Below are 15633 nucleotides of genomic sequence, written 5' to 3' on the forward strand. Positions count from 1 at the left end.
CTTCTTTATATTATGTCAGGCCGATGTGGTTTAAGAAATTATCTTAGTTTTGTACACACAGAAATTAATTAATATTTTTTAAACTAATCATTTAATATTTTAATATTCATTTTAAATATAACAATATTTTTGAGCTAGCGAGATTCTTAGTTATAAGTAATTTTTTTGATTTTTTTTTTTTACTCAACACTTTCCTCTGATACTCTCAAGGTAATTCACTCTCTATTTGATGAAGAAAAATATTAGTTTGTTAATCTCTTTCCACTGAGTACGACGTCCGGCAAGATTTTTGCTAAAAGCTTCTTGTTTGAATCTTAAATCCCATATTAGAACAGAGAGGAATATTGATCTTCTAGGGGAATCTGACACAGATTACTGATCACAGCACAAAATGCCACATTCATATCAAAAAGTCATTATAAATAAAACTGAGACTATATCTTCAATCATAGATGAAAATAGTTAGAAGTGTCCTTCTGATTCATGCATTTTTGGTCCAATTTTAGCTACTTGTAAACGTAGTTGTACACCTGATAATCAGATAATATTCCTAAGTTCATAAAACTAAGGGTCATTAAAAAATCATCTTTTTTTTATCCCAGGTTATTTTCCGTGGATTGCAGTTTTCACAACAACCTATGAGTTTCACTATTTTATAAAACAGTGTTTCAATCAATTTTAAGAAGATCCGTTTGCGTAGTAACGTGTTAATAACTTCATTACAAAAAAAGTATTAATGTTTGAAAAACAAGGGTTAACCCCTTTAAGCGGGGCAACATGTTTCTTTAGCTGTTGTTATGACTTTATAAAACAGAAAGGAAAAGGATAAGAAACATTTATTGCAAATTATTTCTTACGATTATCAAAAACATAACTCGTAAAACGTTTATTTATTTTCCCATAAAACAAACAAAACAAAAAGTGTTAGGTAGGATATTTGACTTAAATAAAACAATTCGAGCAAGATAGTTAATTTAATTATATGACATTTAAAAGGCATACCCACCCAATTCCAGCCCTAAATTAACTTTTTCGAAGACAGGAACAACCAAAATTGCCTCATAGTGGATTATTGCTCAGTTTTTGATTGACACTCTAGCCACTTGGGAGGATTAAGGGAGGGGAGGGTAACACTACACTTATTTGTAGTAATCAATATTCCTTCTGAGTTTGACTTAATTGTAAATCCTATTAATTTTAAGCTTCGTTTCTTTTTCTTAAGTCATGGATTTTATTTTGATATCTTACATAAACTCATTAATGCTCGTTTTCAGCTCTAAATTTACTATTTATTTCTCGTTAAAAAATTGTCCTTAGATTTGATGATCAGAAAAGACAAATTATCAGGTGGAATATCACTTAAAACAATAATATTTTAGGACTTGGGATTTCCGATCAAATTCTGAAGGTCAGTTAGTTGGACACCTTTTTACAGTTGGATGCCAAATTTAGTAGTAAAAATGGTAAAAATTTATAATCGTTAATGGTTTTTGCAATATATTTGATAACGATTGTAACCAAGTGTTTTGTGTGGAGCAAGACAACAAAAACCATTGGCACGCACTTTTCAGCAGGGACACGCTGCAAGTGATTAGTATCATTTAGTGTCAAAATTAAATCGACTTTAGAAAATTTGAGCTTGGCCTTTAATTATATTTCAACTTAAACTTCAGACATATTGGAAACAACTGTCTTGCTCCAGTGCTCTTTTCTTAGGATTTTAAATAGAATAAAGTAAAAGTCTACTGTGTTTTTTTCTTCTGTAAGGTGCCTTGCTTCGTTTTTAAGACATGGGAAGAAGATAAGTAGCGTCGGCAAAATAATAATGACTTAGAGTTTTTTTTAATTTTATACTTAATTTTTTGAAATTCTAGACAATGTAAAATAAATTATTACAATGATGAGTAATAATTCATTTATGTAAACCGGCAGTTACCGAAAAACAATTTCTTGCATTAAAGCATTTTTCCAGCGACCCTAAATTGAAATCTTCACTCGCACTACCAAAAAACTGACGCCAACGCGGTCCTACCCTACGACAAATCAAAATTAGCAATCGGTTGTAGCTAAAGTTTCATACTCGAATACAGCCACCAAAATGACATCTTTTTTTTAGGTTTGACAATCTTTTCTGGTAGATATCGCGAAACAAAAAATGTAAATACCCAGTCACACCCATAGACATCAGGATGGATACAGATCCCGAACAAACACAATTTGGATATTTACTTTTACTTCGGACTAAACTTTATTGAGATCAATTTTTCTCTTATTTACCCTGATTAAAAGAATTTAGGCCTCCCCCTCCAGCCTATTAGACTTAACTACCTTACTAGCTCTTACTTCTTGGAAATTTTGGTGGATGTTCGAGCCCCTTTTTTGGCTGATATCCTGATGACAGGATGGAGTCCCTTCCTTTCCCAAAGGATGAATAAAGCCAGGGCACCCAAAGAGTCTAACTACACATCAAATCTTATTTCCGCAATGTTTAACTAACACCCGGTAGTCCTTTTTGGAAGATGTCGCGCTCCCTCCCACATTGGTCAAATCATGCATGGACCTCAAGAAGTACAACTAGAACGCTCTTACTTTTCACCAAATTTGGTTATATTCAGCAATCTTAGGGACATCCCCCCTTCCATCTCCTATAGAGGTGGGGACATTCCCCCTTCCTCTCCCCGCAGAAGTCATATTATGCCCAGACAATCGAAAAGCAAAACACGGACCGTTGATTTTTACTTCCTATTGATTTGGCAGAGATCCAACACCCTTTTGTAGTAAATGGGCAGATAAAAAAATCTGGAAACCCCCTCCCCACCCCGCATGAGTCAGATTGCAGCTAACTTGATTCAGTTTAGTTCAGGAACTGAACTTTACATGGACAAGAAGTTTTATTAACTTGATCAAAATGAAAAACGTAGAACGGCATTTGGAATTGCCATAGCGACCATTCCAGAATTGTTTCCTAGAAATCTAGAAGAGATAGAGATTTTTCTGTCATTGCCATCTCAGTGATAAGTTCATACTCTACACGAGCCTGACATTACATCATACCCAAGAGTTTACTCTCGGGCCAAGGATAGTTTTTTTTTGGCTTTTTGTCTATACTATTTAGTAGGCTCGAAAAAAATGGTTTCCATTTTTTCTGGAAAACTGAAGGACTTTTGCAAAAATTTTCTTCCCCATTTTACGGTTCTCATACAGAAGTAATATTTAAATTTCCATCTCTAAGAGTTACCGAGTTTTAGACAGGTGATCCTGAAGTAAATGTACCGGACATGCACAAAAACAATACAGAACTCCTTCTTTCTGCAAAGATTGTTCCTGCAATCAACTAAATTATTAACAGGTAAAATCAACTTTTCAGAAATTGCAATTAAGTTATTTTAAAGATGAAACTTGAAGTTTCTCCACAACATTGTCTTTTATCCCAGTTATATTCTGGAGGTTTAAAGTTGAGGGATTTAAAGTCTGTTGCTTGGTTTGGACTAGAGCCACTGAGGCAAGAACTGGGGCAATATGTTGAGGTAACTATACTCGAAGCGTAGGAAGCAGAATACCATATACAGCCGGCATAAAAGAGCATCAAGATCTATAGCAGAAATATCCTGATTTGCGAGACCAGATAAAGTCGAAAAGTACTCTCTAGCTGATATAAAAGTTGTTTTTAGAAAGTTTTAAAGAAGTCTTGAAAGGTTAAAAGTGAGTAACGATTTTTCTTTGCCGAAACTATGGGTACAAGCCAAACTTCAAGCATAAAAAAACAATAAAATTAATCGACTTACTAATAAGCCTACCTTGTTCTTTCTTCCCTTTGTCTAGTACTGAACAGGCATAGCGGTATTCTATTAGTTCAGGCGAAGGTATTAATCCAGCAGGACCAGCCGGACCGTCCGCATCTCTACGAGCTTGCCACCACCTGCCATCATCTTTACTAATAATCTAGAAAGAGATAACAAGTTCTAAATCGATCAAAGCGAACAAGTACTACGAGAAAAAATCCTAATTTTTGAGAAGATATTCTCATTATATTCTACTTCTCTTTTTTTCAAATAGACAAGATTTAAGAATTCAGTCTTCAATGTATTCCTTTTACTGTATCAATTGTATTACCTCGTTGTAACATGCCTTTAGGGGGTTTGGATTTTCAAGTCAATGAAGCTGATTATAAGTGTCCAAAAATATTATAACATAAGCATCCATTCATTTCCAATTGCATTTTTCTGTCATTTAACTTTGCAAGCACGACTTTTATACAGTTATTTTATATAGCTGTTATTTCTACAGTTTACTACAGGTACTTTTCAACAGATTTTTTTTTATATATTACAGTTATTTTTTTAATCAACACAAATCAAACAGGTGTGGACTGCTTTTAAAGGAGTTTGAAGATGACCTCCTGGGAAATATTTACAATTCGAGCAGGGAATCTGTCCCAAAATGGCAACTGAGCATTTTTATCCATGAGTTTTGAAATGAAGCAAATTATTACAAATGAGGTTGTGACAAACTATTGTCGTTTCATGATGTTATTAAAAAATCGTAACTGAACTCTATTGAGGCATCATGGATCATAAAAAAAAAAAAAAAAATCAGAACAACGGTAAAGTACATGCTTCTAGATCTACAGACTTATAGTGGAGGTGAATGGGATTGATTTGCGTCGCTATTACCAAAACTTGATGATCTTACTTCTAAATTTGGAAAAATCGTAACTAAACTCTATTGAGGCATCATGGATCATATTAAAAAAAAAAAAAAAAAAAAAAAATTCAGAACAACGGTAAAGTACATGCTTCTAGATCTACAGACTTATAGTGGAGGTGAATGGGATTGTTTTGCGTCGCTATTACCAAAAATTGATGATCTTACTTCTAAATTTGGAAAAATCGTAACTAAAATCTATTGCGGCATCATGTATCATATTAAAAAAAAAAAAGAAAAAAAATTCACAACAAAGGTAAAGTACATGCTTCTAGATCCACAGACTTATAGTGGAGGTGACTGGGATTGATTTGCGTCGCTATTACCAAAACTTGATTATCTTAATTCTAAATTTGGAAAAATCGTAACTAAACTCTATTGAGGCATCATGGATCATATTAAAAAAAAAAAAAAAAAAAAAATTCAGAACAACGGTAAAGTACATGCTTCTAGATCCACAGACTTATAGTGGAGGTGACTGGGATTGACTTGCGTCACTATTACCAAAACTTGATGATCTTACTTCTAAATTTGGAAAGACCGTTTCATTTTTTACGGGGATCTATATCCTATTAAATAAAGACGACGTTAAGACGTTAAGAAGCTAATGTTATTAAATAAAGCGAAGTTAAGAGGGTCAGGGCAGATGATTATCGCTATTATGAATTTATATTCTATTTACCATAGTCATTTCGAAACCAAAGATTAATTAGTCAGTATCTAGCTACAGAAAATATTCTCTCCGTGGAAAGAGTAAGTTGGAATTTAATTGATGATGCGCCAATCCCTCTTGGTCCTAGTAATCGTGTTAACCAACATCTTTTACCAAATTTTCGATATTTTCTTGTTTTCTTTTTTAAATCGTTTGTGTTTTGTTAATTTGTGTTTTGTGGTGATTATAACTTTTTTTCTTTCTTATTGTACTCCACTTTTCTTCCCTTTTGTAAGTGAGTAAGAAATAAATTATTATTGTTATTATTAGACCTACATGAAAGTCTCTTACCCAAGAAAAAAATTGAGCCGGGTCGCTCTTACTGTAAAGTTCGTTACCACGAACTGTTGGATCCTTTTTGTCGCTTGTCTTCTAACCACAGGCAATTTGTTGTCTTTTCAAATATATTAATTAAAAAAAAAATTCCACAAAATAAGTTTTTCAAAGAAAGTAAAGAACTTCAAAACGAGCAGAAATTAACATAAGTTGGGCGCAAAACCCCTATGCCTTCCCAAGGCCAGAACGTAATTTGCATTATACTGAAAAAATATAAATATTTTTACTTTTATAACTTTAATAAATCAAATAATATTAACATTTGGATTACTAAATATCAGTATATGTACATTAAATCTAATTCTTTTGATGAATCTATTGGTATCAAAATTCCATATTTTAGAGTTTCGGTTACTATTGAGCCGGGTCGCTCTTACTATAAGGTTCATTACCACGAACTTTTTGATCCTTTTTGTCGCTTTTCTTTTAACTACAGACAATTTGTTGTCTTTTCAAAGATATTTCATTATTAACTGCAATCAAATGACAACCGCGTCTCTGAGAGACTCGGTGACCGAGTTTTTAAAATAGTGTTCCCAAAGGACAAATTGAGCATTCTCAGAATTACAGGAGCTAAATTACAGATCCTTGTGTATATGAAGGGGGTTGCCCCTCCTCAACACCTCGCTCTTTACGCTAAAGTTTTTTCTGTACTTTTAAAAAGGCTTTTTGTTCTTGTAATTAAACTACCCTTGTGTTTTAGGAGTCGTTTTTAAAGAAATGGGACAAAATTCAAACTTTAGCGTAAGACCGAGGTGTTGAGGAGGGGGAAACCCCGTTCATATATGTAATAAATTATGTTCGTTTTAAATTTTAATGTTGCTACTTACTTACATTTGAAAAAACTTTTTTTTTAAATTTAATTTTTGATCGTTTTTTAAATAATGCCAGGAAATATGGCTCCACCTCCACGGAAAAATCCCCCACACCACGGAAATGTCCTCTAGACAATTCAATCTAGGTGAAAATTTACCCCGGAAAATTGTCCTTAACATCTCCACGTGTACAATTGAGACGGAAAAGAGAAAGCAAGACATAAAAAGAATTTCGAATAGGAATTCGGGCAAATTCCTCTAATTTAAAATTTCCCCTGAAAGTTTCACCCCCTGTAAACTTCATTTTCCATGGATAATTCCCCCATGGAAGAAAAAAACAGAAGAAACTTCGCCACCCTTACCCCAAAATGTCTGCATACTTCCCAATAAAAAATACTATACGTAAACAATGGACAAATTTTATAACAAAGACCTTTCGGGGGGGGGGGTGTCTATGGAGGAATCATGTTATATCCAAAGGAATAGTTACTCAGACTTTCAACTATGCTGAACAAAATGGTTATCTCAAAATTTTGACGGGACAATTTTGGGAAAAAATTGTCGCAATTTTGTGGAGGAGGCCTAGTTTCCCTCCAATCTTTTGGTTACTTAAAAAGGGCACTAGAACTTTTAATTTCCGTTCGAGTGAGCCCTCTTCCGATATTATAAGACCACTAGGTCAAAACGATCATCCCCGGGAAAAACAAACAAATAAATCCGCGTCCGTGATCCTTCTTCTAGCAAAAAAAAAACAACAGAATTCCGTATTTTGCAGATAGGAGGTAGAAACCTAAACCACAGGGCTCTCTCATACGCTGAGCCTCATGGTGTGATTTTCATTAAGATTCTTTGACTTTTAAGGGGTGTTACCTTTCATTTTTCGAAAATCAGGCAAATTTTCTCAGGCTCGTAGCCCTTGATGGGTACAATTAAACTTAATGAAACTTTTATATTTCGAATCATCATAATAAGCCGATTATTTTGATATATCTATTGGTATCAAAAGTGCCTTTTTTAGAGCTTCGGTTACTATTGAGGCGCGTCACTCCTTATTTACAGCTCTTTACCACGAACTGTTTGAAAAACTTGACTACTCTACCAACATTTTTTTTTAAATATTTTAAATAAATAACTTTACATATTGCGGGTGCATGTTATTTACTTATAACAGGAAAAGACTTCGGAAACCCTATATATTTACAGAACACCAATTATAATTCTTTTCTTCTAAGCAGATAGACGCAATTCTAGAAAAAAAGACTTATTATTTTAGTTATTGTATTAGGATGATTAAAAAACGATAGATAGATAACTATACCTGTAAGACATCCCCACAATGGAAAGACAAACCTGCTTGAGCGCAAGGTATCAGGTCATCTTCTAACGGATCATAATCAAACTGAGCTCGAACGAATATCTAGAAAAGAAGTAGAAAAGAAAACCATTCACCGAACTGTCAAATACTCTACGCATAAGATGAAGAAAGAGCTGCAGTTTGGAACAAAGAACTATCAAACCATCTTCTCGTTCAAAAATACACTGCACAATGTAATATATTAAACTGATTAAACTGTACAATGCCTTTAATATAGGAACAAGCTTTTTAAATTTGTCTCAATTTCGGCATTTTGTCCTGTGTTATTGATTTTACTCAAAGTAAAAAACGAAATACCAAAAATTACACAAGCACTTTGACGAATGAATGTATCGCGAAAAAAGTAGTTAATTTCAAATTTAATGGCAAACATAGTATAAGCGAAGAATCAACATAAAAAAATGGGAAAAAACTGATGTCGTTTCTCTGTAGATGGGAGCCTTCACTCTTGGATTATCAGACAAAAATAACTCAAAAAGATCACTCCCTTTGTAGCGGTGTTGTGCATCCTTTTCCTAAATTTTACAAAAATAACTTTCGACGGGTAAAATCAACATAGAAAACACTCATTTTTTTTCATACGCTGTTGTGAAAATCCCTCTTTTTAGAGTTTTGACAAAAAGAGTCACTCCTTAGTTACTGTTCATTATCAAAACCCGTTTGATTGAAAATCCCGGTGTTTTTTTTTTATATTTTTTTTGTTTAATTTTAGTCCCTGTTTAATATATCACCCAGGGCTCTCAGACTGAAATAGTTATGTTTATCATTCTGGCATAGCCCAGCCCCAGCCAGTTAACGCTTCACTTCGGTCTTCCCAGCACTTCTAGGTGAAAATCCGCCAACTAAGAGTCTAAATTCAGCAATTCATACATTTTTTACACGTTCGTTGGTTTTTATGTTTCACGACCATCCAGCACACGGCTCGCTTTTGGTCAAGTTTTTCCTATACAAACCAGTAACCACCTGAACATATCTATCAGTTACATTATAAATGTAATAGACCTTCTCTAAAGCTCAGTTAGGTCAGCTCATCAGATGCATCTATTTCCGGTTGACAATCTATAAACTTGGGATGAAATGAGACTGGTCTTTTAGACACAGTTCAAACAATAATCTAATCGCACAAAATCACAAATCAATCAACGCATTATCTCCCCTTCCGCATCACCTCCCGGACCAACATCTTCCTTCAAAATTCCTTACCTATGCCAAATTTTGCTTTATCTCGAGTGTTTCTTTAAAACAAACATAAACTAAATCAAATCAGTATTTTTTTTTTATAACGCTAAATCGAAAACGTAACATATAACATAGAAGTGTGACGTCAAAAAATAAAACAAAGTGCTGCCCCCCCCCCGTCCATCACAACCCTTTTGACACTAAGTGCTGAAACTCTAAAAACGAAGCTCCAAGAGTCTGATTTACTAAAATATTTAGCTTTGTATACGAATTGAAAACCACATTCAATTATCGCAACAGTATCATCTAGGAGGCATCACTATTAAGGATATTAATAATTCAGGCATTAGAATCAATTACCCCATACTTCATAGATGCTGTCACATCTATCAAAAGCGCCTGGCTTTAAGAAGACAGAGAACAGGAGATGAAGTAAATTGAAAAACCCCTTTGAGGAAAAATAACAAATAGTCTCTTCAAGAGAAATCTCTCTTCATCACAGAAGGATTCAAATATCCTCCGTGCACACATGCGCAAGAAATGACCCCCCGCTGTGTCAGCACTGAACACGTCTATGATGAATGCTATGACTTCAATAAGCTTAGAAGCAGATGAAAACTCGCAAAATGTCCTCTCCATATGGTTGACTCATTCCCTTCAAGGTAAGTGTAAGACGTCGCTATATGAGGAACAAACCAGAGAAAGAAGTTCCATATTAATACAAATTTGTCACAAAAAGGAAAACAGCTGAATAATTTATAGGAAGTCGGGGAGGGGCAAACAGTTCAACTACAACGTGAAAACAAGCTTAGATTGGAAGATGACAACAACAAAAATTCATTAAGTTTAAATAAAACCTTAAAAAAATTACGAATTTTGTACTTGGGAAAAAGCTATCTTTTGTTTATCAAAATTTATAATCAATACAACTGTCGCATCTGATCCAAGGCTTCAAAAAATAACCCATCACATAAAGACGTAGAAAAAAAAGAAAAAAAAGTAGATTTGACTTACCCAAAAAGTTACTCACTTTATTCGTTCAATTTACAGTAACTAATTCATTTTATTCTAAACATAATTTTTTTTTTTTTTTTAACTGAAAATAAAGACTGGAAATAAGCGAGACACTCTGAACCTCTTGATACATGGGATGATTTCTTTTTGTCTTACTTTATAAACGTAGCTCTCTACTTTCTCCAGAAAAGAAAAACTCTTCTCATACCTATTTTCTGCTTGTTTTTAATATCAAAGTCAGTTTCAGCTAAATCTCAACATTTTTTCCTCAACGCTAGGATTTTCAAATACAAATATTTTCTGTTAAAAACTACTACAATAAGAAAATGTTTCTACAACAGAACAAAAATCAAATGAATATACTGAAAAAAAATCTGCATTGTCAGTTTAATATACATATGCTGATATTTACTCCTTAAAATCTTAATTGATTTTTGATTTCTTAAAGTTAGAAAAGTAAAAACATTTAAAGGAATTTTTTTCAATAAAGTACAAATTATATTTTGGCTTTTGGAAAGCTTGGGGTTTAGAACCCTACTCATATTAATTTCTGCTCGTACTAAGTTTGACTCAGTTATTTATTTTAATTTCTGTTTATTTTGGGTTTCATTTATTTATTGATACTGATTTGTGGTAGTTGTATTATTGGTTGATTATTTGATTCTATTTTTGTTCATTTTTGTTTAATGGAGTTCTTTATTTTTTTTTAAGACCTTATTTTGTTGAAAGTGTTTTTTTAAAATTAATTTCTGTTCGTTTTATATTGACATAGTCTTTTGCAGGGAGAGAGACTGAGCCTCTTCTAAAGTTAAAAAAAACCATCCCTTCCATAAAAAAACCTTAAATACCCCCTGGGCATAGCTTACAACCCTCGCCCCTCATCTCTGGGGATTGCTTATACCCCAAAGACCTTGTTATATGATATTTAGACCATTTTGAATAGAATAGCTATCCCAAAACTTCTATTAGATTCATTTCGGGACAATACGACGTGTGTGTGTGGGGGGGGGGGGGGGGGGGGGTGGCTGCCCTCCGATCACTTTGACTCTTAAAAAGAACACTATAGCGTCTGATTCCCAATAAAAAGATATGGCCCCATGGCCCTTGCTTTGAGGGCCATGGGGGGGGAGGGTTCGTCATCCTTAAAGACATTATTTCCAAAACTTTCAACTACGTTGAACAAAATGGCTATCTAAAAATTTTGATTGGATGTGTTTGGGGAAAAAGTGGTTGTGAGAGGAGGGTTAGATGCCCTCCAATCACTTTCGACTATTAAAAGGGACACTAGCCGTTTGAATTTACAATCGAATGAGCCCTTTTCCGAGCTTCTACGACAAAGCTTTCTATAAAAACCTTATTTGACCCCAGGGAATAGTTTACAACCCTTGCCCTGAGGGCTGTGGGGGAGTGTCCTCCATAAAAACATAATTTCTATGTGGAAATCAACTACGTTGAACAAAATGGCTACCTCAAAATTTTGATTGGATGTGTTTGGGGAAATGGTGGGCGTGGAAGGGGTATTAGTTGCCTTCCAATCACTTTCGACAATTAAAAAGGGCACTAGCCATTCCAATTTCCATTCGAATGAGCCCTCCTTTAAGTTTCTACCACAACTCCTTCGATATGAAGTGCCCTGGTCTAAAGAAAAAAAAATAATACATTGTGCCAACATCGCTCTTTACTTAGGCAGCGCTATTGCGCTGCCTATGTTACTACCTTGGTAAGTGAAGCTGTCCACTTGATAGATCTTCTCATTACTCAACATCACCTCTCCACCTTTACTTATTCTGAGTCTTACCGACTTAAGTCTTCTTAACATTAATTTTCAAACCTATTCTTGCACCCTGAACTCTCAAAACCCCCATAAATTTATTCATTTTGCCAACATTTTCATTTAGGATACTTAAATCATAATCTAAGTCTAGGAGACATGCATCTAGTAGGGTACATGCATTATCTAAGTCTAGGATAATAATACGAAATTTCTAACCTTAACCACATCGATGTTTTTCTCGTAAATAGGAGTGATTACTTTAATCTATTTATCTGGTATACCATACAAGGATAGGACCTTCGCTAAAGCTCCTCTATCTGCTGAATCAAACGCTTGCTCATAATCTATAAGACTGAGGACTAAAGAAGTCTGATAACGAAGGGACTTCTCAATTATTAGTCTAAGATTAAAACTTTAGTCGATGCATTCTCTCCCCTTCCTAAAACCACACTGATCTTCTCTTAAAACTTCAACTGAAGCATCTCTAAGTCTAAAAAGTATCACCATACTAAGTAATTTGCTTCCTACAGGAACCAAGTCAATACCTCTATAATTACCACACTCACTCTTATCACCTTTTATAAAGAGGCTTAATTAAAGTTTTCCTATAATCACTAGGTTCTTCCCCCTTTTCAATAATCATATTCATAATTAACCCTTACCACCTCCAAATAAATGGATGCTAATACGTAAATCCCCTTTTTACAATAATCTGAAGCACCTCTTATTATAGGTGCCCATCTGAATGGGTGCCGGCAGAGGAGGGGGCAACTTCTTAAAATACTAAAAAAACACGTATAAAATAGTAAAATGAGATGTATTTCCAAAAGAAAGCTCCCGGTGAAACTTAACCTCTCATAGCTGGTGCGCAACTATACAATCCTTTCAAAGTTAGCCCTGCATTATTACAGTACACAAAATGAAAGGTCAACAATTACGTTTCAATTTGTTTTCAGTAAATGCATATTTAGGGACGAAAATACCACCACACAGTATCATTGCATCTGATCTTGGATTGTTTGGAGGCCAAGATACACTTTTTAAGGTTGCAGAGCCCCTCCCTCCCAGACAGAAAGATTCTCCGTTCAATTAAAAGAGATCCATTCAATTGCATGTACGAATGTGCCACAGCGTGGCAGCATGGTATCTGAAAGTAGAAGTATCTATGAGTTTATTTTTGATAGTTCTGACTGAATTGGCTATCTGAATTTTTCTGTTTTGTGGCACAAAATGACAGAAATCTGCCCTTTCTACCATTTTGTAAAAATTTTGAATGTTTAATTTTTCACACAGGGCTTCAAAACCTTTACCAATGGGTTGAAAGAAGTTTAAAATTTCCCATACATGTCAAATTTGATGGTGTAGCTTTCATCAAATGCAGTCTGCTGTTTGGGACGTCACTCTCCCCCTTATTAAAGTTATGGAAACTTTTTCATACTAATGCTCTTGCTGGGTAGTTTTAACCTAAATTTCACGGGCTCCATAGCAACTCAACCCCATTCAACTCAAGCATCGTTCACCCTAACCCAAGAAATCGAAACCCATTCATATCAATCCTCATTCTGCACAACGCCCATACAACTCACCCCCTTGCCTAAACCATATTTAACTCAACATCCGAGGAATTCAACGCCATTTAAAACAAACCTCATTCAACTTCCACCCTTGTTCAATCCAAGCGCCATTCAATTTAACTCTGTGTAACTCATCACCATGTAACCCAATCCCTTCAAATTTACATTATTCATCTAAACCTCAATTCAACTCAAAAGAAATTCAGCTCAAACCTTGTTCAATTGAACCCCACTTATCTAAACACCCATTCAACTCAACGACTGCAAGGCTGTGGCCTCTCTAAACTCTCTAAAGGCTAGACTGTCATTTGCACCTTACTGAAAACAAAATATGTTTTAAAATAATTTTTTTTTATGTGTTTTCATGTACATAAATTACATATTTTGCAGACTTTAAACACTCCTTTATCATCAAATCTTTAGAGTGTATCATTATACTTTAAAGATGTAGCCTAAGGCTATATACACAGTTTTGGGGGGGGGATTTTAGTACGCAACTACGTGGTAGTGATTATTATAACCGCTCAAACAGTTTGTGGTAACAATCTGTAACTAAGGAGCGACTCGTGCTAATAGTAACCAAAACTAAAAAAAAAAAAAAAATTGGGATAACAATACATACATCCAAGCAATCGCCTTTTATGGTGACTTCTATGCTTACCGATTTACAACCCAAGAATATTCTTGGGCTGGGAAAAAAAGGACTTTTTCAACAATCATTAAAAAAAGAAGATGGTAATAAATTATCCACAACACAGGAATAAGATTTACTTTCTCTTTTCCTACAGTTTGAAAAGAAATTCTTTGGAAGCTGCAGCTAAAACTTTATTCTCTGCTCGCCAACGGCTTTTAGCTTTAAGTCCCTCGGAGACACTTTAGAATGAACGCAATACTAACACTTTGGCTCCCACCTAAAAATAAATCTTTCTCGGCGTTTGCTTTTACAGGGAAAACAGCACAAGCTATTCTTTTACATCTTGGGAATTACTGTACTGTATCTCTAAATGCAACAGGAAGAACGAACAGCTAAACCCTCTCTGTACCAAAATGTATAATTTCTTCGAAGTTAAGAACTTAATTAAGTGTCTCTTTGTCTCAAATCTGATCAATCTTCAGCAATTAGAGGAATAGGACAGGATCTATGGAGGGAGAGGGGGATATACTCTATAGAAACTGATTGTGGGTGTTGACGGGGTGATACTCCCCCTTGTTCCAAAGACGGCTGCATTTAGCAAAAAAACGGTAGAAGTTAAAAATCAAAGCATTGTGACCAAAAGTTTGACGTTAGCGTAAAGACAAACGGGGAGGGATAAGGGAATAGATGCAATAATTGCTGTTCGCTTTAAGATTAAATGTCGCTCTTAGCCTCCCATAAATTTTTCTTTTTCTATTTAATTTGGAAAAGATACTAACCTATAGGAGAATCGAGAAAGAGATAAACAGTCGAATTTATACAAATCGATGTCATAAAAAACAATCGAACTGCTGCAATTGGGCAGGTATAACAATTAGGGCCTGACAGATATATCGGCCGACCGGTATTATTGGGCCGATATGAGGGTTAGTGTCATTATCGGACATCAGGAAAAAAATATCGGCTAGACCCCGGCGCTGCGCCGGCGGATCGACCGAACGCCGCCGACAAGAGGCCCGATCGAACGCTACCGAAGTGTCGCAACGCCGCCGGTGTTCCACAGGTGTGCCACCGCCGGCAAAGGCGGCGGCGTTCGGTCGAGTTTTAATTTATTTTGCGGCAATTCTCTATTGCGTCAACCACAAAATTGGAGCTTTTCCTTCTCGTGTGGTTTAGTATTTCGATTTTCCTGATTAGAAATCAAGCAGGGATTGCACTATCCCCGAATTTTCGAGTATTTCCCCGAAAATCTATGCGTCACCCCGAAAAAAATTTGGTTTCCCGAATCCCCGAAAATCACGCAATCACGGTGCCACCCCTAGCGATTTATCACCAGTGACTTTCCCTGCTAAATATTACTTTGCATACCATAATTCTTCAATAATCTCTGGTTCGTTAATGTTTGTCTCTTGTTATTTTGCATAAAAACCAGACAGATGCAATATGCAATTGCATTGCAAATATTGCAATATACACAGTTCTTCATATGTTGAGAAAAAAAAATATCATCTTTATG

General features: G+C 35.0%; 1 protein-coding gene across 6 annotated transcripts in view; it reads right to left on the reverse strand.

The window, feature by feature from the left end:
* CASK (peripheral plasma membrane protein CASK) overlaps positions 1 to 15633 on the reverse strand; it is a 304568-nt gene that overhangs the window by 69410 nt on the left and 219525 nt on the right. For 4 of the 6 annotated variants that reach the window (XM_089104332.1, XM_089104334.1, XM_089104331.1 and 1 more), the window contains 2 exons: positions 7886 to 7984; positions 3786 to 3942 (listed from right to left, as the gene is read on the reverse strand). In XM_089104332.1, the coding sequence (XP_088960458.1) occupies positions 3786 to 3942; positions 7886 to 7984 (256 nt within the window). The remainder of the gene's footprint in view (positions 1 to 3785; positions 3943 to 7885; positions 7985 to 15633) is intronic. The other 2 variants (XM_089104335.1, XM_089104333.1) reach the window with 1 other exon arrangement.

This window comes from Artemia sp. Qi Xiang Cuo, chromosome 18 (genome assembly GCF_049724085.1).
Source record: "Artemia sp. Qi Xiang Cuo chromosome 18, ASM4972408v1, whole genome shotgun sequence".
Lineage (NCBI taxonomy): Eukaryota > Metazoa > Arthropoda > Branchiopoda > Anostraca > Artemiidae > Artemia > Artemia sp. Qi Xiang Cuo.